Source organism: Suncus etruscus, chromosome 2 (genome assembly GCF_024139225.1).
Source record: "Suncus etruscus isolate mSunEtr1 chromosome 2, mSunEtr1.pri.cur, whole genome shotgun sequence".
Classification (NCBI taxonomy): domain Eukaryota; kingdom Metazoa; phylum Chordata; class Mammalia; order Eulipotyphla; family Soricidae; genus Suncus; species Suncus etruscus.
In genome coordinates this window covers 98,167,202-98,175,952 of record NC_064849.1, presented here as the reverse complement: position 1 = coordinate 98,175,952, position 8,751 = coordinate 98,167,202, and the positions used below count along the sequence as shown (strand labels likewise).

At 47.5% G+C, this 8,751-nt stretch overlaps 1 protein-coding gene and 1 non-coding gene across 2 annotated transcripts; both read left to right on the top strand.

Moving 5' to 3' along the window:
• On the top strand, positions 1 to 1,385 carry RXFP3 (relaxin family peptide receptor 3). The gene has a single exon (XM_049769041.1). It carries the CDS (start codon positions 1 to 3, stop codon positions 1,375 to 1,377), a length of 1,377 nt encoding a protein of 458 aa, XP_049624998.1. The 3' UTR covers positions 1,378 to 1,385.
• A 6,607-nt stretch (positions 1,386 to 7,992) lies between these two features.
• LOC126002957 (small nucleolar RNA U3) lies at positions 7,993 to 8,206 on the top strand. The gene has a single exon (XR_007493528.1). It is a non-coding gene; the product is annotated as a small nucleolar RNA U3 (small nucleolar RNA).
• Positions 8,207 to 8,751: the final 545 nt, after the last annotated feature.

Here is an 8,751-nt window from a genome sequence, read left to right as displayed (position 1 = left end):
ATGAGTGGGAGGGCGGCGGCGGCGGCGGCTGGGGACCAAGCCACGGAAGTCTGGAGCGCGGCCCCGGACTTTCTGGAAGCGTCCAACGCCAGCGCCAACGCGTCGCTGCGCCTCGGGGACCTGTGGTGGGAGCTGGGGCTGGAGCTGCCGGGGCTCCCCATCGGGGTCGGGGACGCGGCCAGCGGGGCGACCGAGGCGCGGGTGCGCATCCTCCTGAGCGCGGTGTACTGGGTGGTGTGCGCCCTGGGGCTGGCCGGCAACCTGCTGGTGCTCTACCTGATGAAGAGCAAGCAGGCTTGGCGCAAGTCCTCCACCAACCTCTTCGTCACCAACCTGGCGCTCACCGACCTGCAGTTCGTGCTCACCTTGCCCTTCTGGGCGGTGGAGAACGCGCTGGACTTCAGGTGGCCCTTCGGCCGGGCCATGTGCAAGATCGTGCTGGGGGTGACGTCCATGAACATGTACGCCAGCGTCTTCTTCCTCACGTCCATGAGCGTGGCGCGCTACCACTCGGTGGCTTCGGCCGTCCAGAGCCACCGCCGGCCCCGCCGGCCCCGCCTGGGGCCCTGCTGCGGCCGGAGCCTCGGGGCCCCGCGCGGCTGCTGGGCCCGAGCGCTGTGTGCGCTCATCTGGGCCTCGGCGGCGCTCGCCTCGCTGCCCAACGCGCTGTTCGCCACCACCATGCAGGTGGCGGGCGAGGAGCTGTGCCTGGTGCGCTTTCCCGACCGGGGGCTGGGCGGCGACCGGCAGCTCTGGCTGGGCCTTTACCACCTGCAGAAGGTGGTGCTGGGCTTCGTGTTGCCGCTGCTGGTTATCAGCCTGTGCTACCTGCGGCTCCTGCGCTTCCTCTCTGAGCGCCGGCTGGTGGGCGCCGAGGCCGGGGCGGCAGCGGGGGGCGGCGTGGCCGGAGCTAGCGCGCGGCGACGCTCCAAGGTCACCAAATCCGTCACCATCGTGGTCCTGTCCTTCTTCCTGTGCTGGCTGCCCAACCAGGCGCTCACCGCCTGGAGCATCCTCATCAAGTTCAACGCCGTGCCCTTCGGCCCCGAGTACTTCGCGTGCCAGGTGTACGTGTTCCCGGTGACCGTGTGCCTGGCGCACTCCAACAGCTGCCTCAACCCGGTCCTCTACTGCCTCGTGCGCCGCGAGTTCCGCAAGGCGCTCAAGAACCTGCTGTGGCGCATCGCGTCGCCCTCGCTCACCAGCATGCGCCCCTTCGCCGCCACCGCCAAGCCCGAGCCCGAGGATCCCGGGCTGCGGGCCCTGGCGCCGCTGCACCCCGCCAAGCCCGAGCCCGACCTCCTCTACTACCCGCCCGGGGTGGTGGTCTACAGCGGGGGGCGCTACGACCTGCTGCCCAGCAGCTCAGCCGACTGACACCTGCCCCGACGAGGACATCGGTGAACTAGGGAAGGCTGGTTGGGGGAGATAGAGGGAGCCGGGTCAGGAGGTAGGTGGCATAGTGAGGATGGTGAGCGGCAGAGAAGATCAGCCTAGGGACCTTCTTTCTCCCCCAAGGAGAGGCTGATGCAAAGTGGCAAAGAATCTGGCTGTTAAGGGTCTGCCCACCCTCCACCCTCTTGCTTTCATTTCTTTCAACTGGGCTCCTAGAAATGGAGAAAGGTCTGGAGAATGTAGAGATATTATGGGGTCCGGCTCAGTTGAACTCACTTTTGACACTTATGGGCTTCAGGGTGCATCGAGCTAGGAGGCTGCAAAACCTTTTCTTTGAGTCTGGACTGACCCACCCACAGAAGGGTCTGTCTACCTTGCAGTGGGAGTGCTCCCTTATGGGAGTTCGGGTGCAAGAAAGTTTATTTTGGGTGTTGGTGTTTGGAAATGGGTGAGATAGGGTTGGTGGGATAAGGAGATCAACTCCAGGGGGTAGGGCGTTTGCCTTGCACGCGGCCCACTTGGATTCGATCTTAGCCATCTCGTATGTTTCCACCATCCCCCCAGCACAAAGCCAGGAGTAACCCTGAGCACGACCGGTGTGGTCCCAAAACAAACAAACAAACAAAAAAACAAAAAAACAAAACAAAGCACAGCTAAAGACTCTGGTATTAGAGCCTGAGAGGGAATTTCGGGGGGGGGGGTCTCATCTCAGCAGGGGGGTAGAGAAGTCACTTCAGGCCACTCTTCCTGAAGAAAAGGCGGAGTAGATGGTCACCAGGTAACTGAGCAGGCAGGGGAGCCTGGGGGCGCCCTAACTCTCCCCAAGGCTGGGAAGGTAAGTGGAGGTAAAGTGGATGGGACTGGAGGAACTAATTTGAAAAAGTCTCAATAGACTCACAGGGGTTGGAATTCCCTGCAGACTGGAAGTGAGATTCTTTTCTTTTCTTTTTCTTTCTTTCTTTCTTTCTTTCTTTCTTTCTTTCTTTCTTTCTTTCTTTCTTTCTTTCTTTCTTTCTTTCTTTCTTTCTTTCTTTCTTTCTTTCTTCCTTCCTTCCTTCCTTCCTTCCTTCCTTCCTTCCTTCCTTCCTTCCTTCCTTCCTTCCTTCCTTCCTTCCTTCCTTTCTTTCTTTCCTTCCTTCCTTCCTTTGGGGATTTTGTTTGTTTGTTTGTTTATCGAAGCCATACGCGGAGAGCTTACTAGTGGTTCTATGCCCATGGAACACTCCTGGAAGGGCTCAGGGATGCTGGAGGTGAGACCTAAGTCCCAAGTGTGTAAAGCTGGTGCCCCCCTACTATTCTGACCCCTCAATGGGGTTCTTGAATAGGACCTGAAACACAAATTCCCCCTCTTTATCAGGTTGCTAGGTTTAAATGGATTTCCATAGACAATTGAGAAATGCTGTGGAAATGTACAAAGAGATCCTGGAACCCAAATTCTTTGGTAGTTCTGGCCTAGTCTTTTCGAAGGGAGTGTGGAGTGGGAAATGGAGTATTAGAGCCTTGAGCAAATGTTTCCTAAAGGGAAGAACATGCCTGGAGCCTGATTGGGGGATAGAGGCATGCGAAATTTGAGGAGTGCGGGCATGTACTGCTCACAAGGTTAAGGAGAGAATGGGGGTGGAGGGATAAGAGGTGAATTCTTCCTGGACCTCCAGGTGCACAGAGAATCAACTCTGGAGAGAGGTTGTCCTGATATATTTCTCAGGACGATTCTGTTCTGGCCACAAGGTTGAGTTCTTGGAGTGGGGGGAGGTAGTGCTCATAGAACTGGGACTAAACAGGTGCACATACCTAATCCACAGCCAACTTTGACAAAAAAAAATGCTGCCAATCTCTTTGGCAAGCTAGTTTGGATTTAAGAAACAGTGAACTGGGGGCCAGAGAGCTAGTACAACACATAAAGGCACATGCCTTGTACACATCTGGCCCAAGTTTGATCCCTGAAACCCCATATGGTCCCGAGGGTCTCTACTAAGAGTGATCTCAGAGACCAGAGTCAGAAATAAACCCTAAGCATACCTGGGTGTGGCCCATATACCGAAAGGGAAAAACAAAAACAAAAAGCAAACAAACAAAAAAAGAGAAACTAAACAGTTACTGATGTGGTCATTTTAATACAATAAATGGTCATTCCAAAAGACTGTCTACTTAAATAGTTTATTGAACTGTATATATATGTTTTGAAGTTGTGATGCAAATATCCTTCACTGTCTGAACTTTGAAGCTCAAAATGTGTATGAGTTTTAAGGCTCAAAGAACATCCTGTTCTCTGAAACATAACACAGTGAAATTGTTAAAAATTCATTTCTTGCGACAGAAACAAAACCTCACCTTTTCTATCCTACAGTCTTGGGAAGTGAACTATTTTCAGAAAACAAGATAATGCTTTTGATTTTGATTTTTATATTTTATTTTTTATTTAAATATTGTGTTACAGGGTTGTTCATAATATAATTTTCCCCACAGATAAAGTTGTCCATGATTGAGGTACAGTCAGACAATGTACAAAAACTTTCACTAGCGTGCAGATAATGCTTTTAAAGAAAGTACTCAACTAAGTCTTTTTTGTCCTCTTAGAAGAAAATACTAATATATCAATTGAATAGTGATTATGCTTATAAAGATTGGAATTGAGCCCTTCTCAGTGCTTCAGAACAAACACCCAGAAAGAACAATTTTTAGCCCAACATGATCTGTGTATAACTCTGATATTAGATTTTTACTAAGAAATTCTCTTTATCACAGCAAATTCTCATTTCAATTTTGACAATAAAATTGTGTGTGGGTAGCTCTTAGAAAAGTATATTGAAAGGTGTACTTCTGCTACAATGCATGCAAGAAAAACAGAAAGGGCTGGGCCAAGAGTTCATGGGGAAAAATTACTTTTTACCCATCCATTTCTGAAGACTTCTGAGATCATGTTGATATTTTTATCTAGTTCAAGGAGAAGATTATCAATCATAAAATGACTCAATTAGTTGAATTCAGCTATTTGTCTTTTGAGCGTTTGTTTTGTATGCCAAGTCTTAGAATGGGTACTGAGAATCCAAATACAGATAGATACTTTTCTTACTTCCAAGTACCCTAAATGGAAAACCATGGAACAATAAGATGCATATCATAGAAGGGTTAAAAGAATGTGCTATTTAGAGTGGAAATAAAAAGTGGTCACCTCTAAATACCCAAACCAATGTCAACAACAGTAGAATCAAGGGATCCAAACTATAACAAACAAGCTATACACAAAAGGGACCTGTTACACTAGCAGTCTAGAGGGTTAAGGGTTGAGGTATGGGATGCATGCTGGGAACTATAGTGGAGGGAGGTCAACACTGGTGGTGGTAACAGCCCTAATTCACTGTCACTACGTAGCTGAAACACAACTGTGAAAGACTTGTAAACAAAATTAAAAAAAAAAAAAGAACATGCTATAGATAGTTTTTGTTTGTTTGTTTGTTTGTTTAGAAAACTTGTTTCTGCTGGAGGTTGACATTACCTGGCCAGAGGAGCATTTGAGATGGAATCAGAAATAAAAATATAACTTTAACATCAAAGATGACTAAGATAATGAGTGAGGACTTTAGGGAGCTGAGCTGAGAAATGAAGTAATTGAAGACAATAAAGTTGCCATGCTATGGTGCTGGGGGTAGAACAGGAAGCCAAGCAATGTGGCAGCTCTTTTTTCTACATTGTTTCCCAGGATTGATGTTAATTTGGCAAAAAAAGGTCTTGGTACATGTTTCATTGATCTGGGACTGGGGCATTTTTTATCCCAGAGGAAACACAACATTGGTATACCATGAATAGTATACACCTGGGGGTTCAAAGGTGGTAAAAGACTTTTTAAAGTGGAGATATTGAAAGTTGATAGAGACTTCAAATCACTGTCAATTTATCCAAAGCTCAATGGAGTTGGGACTAAATATTTAAATATTTGAGGGAGTGGGAAGGAATAAAGAAAGAAAAGAGAACATGTGGTCTAGCCTTTTAGTCACACTTGTATCTAATCCAGTGTTCCCTCAATAAAGAGTGTCACTCACAATAAGGCTCTGTCCCATGCTTGGCCACAGATGACAACTACTGAATATGGAGATCCAAGGAAGAGAGCCCTCAACTGTAGGACCCTGTCCCAGGACTCCCAGATATTCTTTTCAAAACATTTATTCACCGAAGTAATCCTTGGAGAAATAAACATTAGATTCTGAACATACTTTGCTTCCATTTATTTATTTAGTTTCTGGGGGACACACCTGGCAGTGCTCCAGATTGGTCAGGTAAGAAAAGGAAGAGAGCTCTTCCATACTCTTCCTATTAAGAGAAAACTGTGCAAACCTGCCATGACTCTATTTCTTGAGTGTAAATGGTGTGGAAAAACTTGGTGGGGGGCTGAAGTAATTTTGCATGTGACTTACCAAAGAAATAAATAACTTCAATTGGATATGAAGATACCTTTACAATGCAGAAAAAGGGAGCAGAAAATGTGTAGCACCAACATGTGAAGGAAGAAAGCAATTTTCAGAGGTCAATAATAGACACAATGACCCATACACAGGTCAGAGCAGAAGGCCCAACATAGTGTAGGGAGAATCCAGAGTTTCCAGATTGGACCGGAAGCACCTGGGTCTGCTGGCTGGAGCTGAGGAAGAAAGCTGAGTGGCCAGTAGTTGATGGGCATGAGCAGTGGGCTGAGAGGAGTGAACACTGTGGTATAAGACTTCAGTTGTCCCTCTCTCCCCACCCACACACACACAACCAAGTGTGCTCCAGAGATACTGCTCACAGCCTCATAGTTATGATGATCTGTACCAGCAGAGATGCTTCTTAGACTCAAGAGTGGTGGCTCTGAGAAAAGGAGCAACAGCTGGGAGGAGAAGGCAGCTACAGCTCAGTGGCATGGGAAAGCCCTTGGGCTATCCGCTTAGTACTGCCATAGATTACAGTGGCCAGGGCCATCTGGCCTGGCCTGATCAGTAGAGAATTTTGTTTTGTTTTCTCCCTCTTGGCTATATCTCTCTCTCCATCAGGCCCCATAGCTACACAGATACCTACCCCCACCTCTTCCAGATGTTTGCTTCAGTACCCAACACCTCAGAACAAGATGGCCTCAGGTCTATTTCTAAGGGTTTTGTCCTTTCCTAAGTCTGTGTTTCTAGGGTGAACCACACTGCTGAGCCTACACAAGGATAGCTGATAGGATGGGTGATGAGGGGGTTGTTTGCAGATGCAGCAGAGGTTGGATGGGATGGGGAAGCTCTGGGGGGAGCCACAACAGGGTAGGCTGAGGACTAGGAGCTTTCGTACTCTGATTCTGCACATTAGGTCTCAGCCTATATCCCTTATAGACCCACAGTAGAATGAAAAGGGACCCAAGTCCTTCAGAAAGACTACCAGAACAGGCTTCCTCTTCCCAGCAGTGCTCCTCATGAGCTGATCCTGCAGCGGCTAAGCCACACTCCTCTCCTGGAAGTGATCACAAGCAGCAGCCCAAAGTGTGGCTCAATCACAGACAGCTGTGCAGTCAAATGCCCAAGGAAGAGTGGGGACAGGATCTTGGCCTGAGGAATAGGAGCTGAACCTGTTAAAGTTTTGACAACTCCTGCCATCTACCAGGTGCAAATCAAGTACATGTCTCTAGGGCTAAGTACTGTTATAGCAAACAGCAGAGCCAGGGAACCAGACTCCAAGGCCAGAACCACCACATCCAGGTGGGGAGCTTCTAGCATGCCTACTTGCCTCAGTTTCCTCATCTCCAGTAAAGAAATACAGTGGCAGCATCCACTAATAAGACTACAGGTTAACACAGTCGTACATTGAGAAGAGCAGCAAGCACCTCACAAATGCACAGTATTATCAATGGAGGAGTGATACCAAGTAGATCGTGAACAAGAGTGGCGAGGAGAAGTTGAATGGTTTGAGAGCAGATGGCAAGCAAGGGTTAAGAGCAGAAGATTTCCCACATTGGCTTTCTGTTAAACCTTAAAGCTCTGCCCTGCCTGTCCAGGCTGATGAAAACCTCATCAAATGAGAAGTAGTGGAAGGAGCATGACCAGGGAAAAAAATTGCTTAGTGTGGTGATGAGAGGAAAAATGGGAAGCTGATTTTTGAAAGATTTTCATAAGGTACAAAGGTACACAAGAAAGAAACAGTGTCATAGTATCTAGTAAATAAGCTGGTTTAAGAGTTAAATCCTTTCGTTTGTTTGTTTTTGATGGGGTGGTCACATCTGACGGCACTTAGGAGTTACTCCTGGCTTTGTGCTCAGAAATCGCTCTTGGCAGGCACGGGAACCATATGGGATGCTGGGATTCGAACCACTGTCTGTTCTGGATCAGCTGCGTGTAAGGCAAACGCCCTACCACTGTGCTATCTCTCCGGTCCCTAAAGGGGGAAGTCCTTTTGTGTGAGAGATCCCAACAGACTTGTCAGGAATAGCAAAGTTAATATGCATCAAATATGAGTAAATTAACTATGAAATAAATATGAAAAATTTATTGCAAGCTAAATCTCCAACTAAAATTTGAGTAGTGATATATTTCATGAGAAATATGACTTCTGCCAGCTCAACTTGATATGGACCCTGGTTAAAAATGTATTAGGAAGACTATACTTTCAGGGATCATTTCTGTAGTATGTAACTAGAAAAGTTTCTTTGATCTTGTAGAGCACCAGAAGCCACGAGGAGGAGCCAGAGCATCCTCTCCTGAGCATGAAGCCGGCTCTAGGTGTCACTTCTGCGGCTGCCTCTTGCCATTGATGATCGTTCTCCCTTTTCTCCGAAAAGGGTAGAGGGAGAGGATGCAGTATGAGTGATTTCGATTAAAAAAAAAAAAAGTATTAGGAACCAGAGGGCTGAAGATAGTACAGGAGTAAGGCACTTGCCTTGCATACTGCCAACCCCAGTTCAGTCTCTGCCACTGCATCTGATCCCCCAGACATGGTTAGAGGTCACTTCTGAGCACAGAGCTAAGAATAGTCCCTGAACACCATTTGTTATTCATCCCAAATCCTGTTCCTAGTCCCCCAAACGCAAAGACTAGAGACTGGATAGAACTCAGAGGGCTGGAGTTTAATGTTGTAGAAAGTATGGGCTTCCTGAATGCTGACAGTACCCTGAAAAGTATCTGTATTGACATCTCCTCTATCCCACAAAATCTCACAGCCCCTGAGGTTCTGGATATAATCAAAACCTAACCTTGCACTTTCCTCCATCAAAAAATAAATAACAGCATCTTATGTATATGTAGCTAGTCTGCTTTTCAAGTTTCATCATTGCCTGAAGTATGCCCTAAAAAAACAATCCTGGTCTCTTGTGGGCCTGCACTGGCACTATGAGATAGGAGAGGCAAGTTCTGTAAT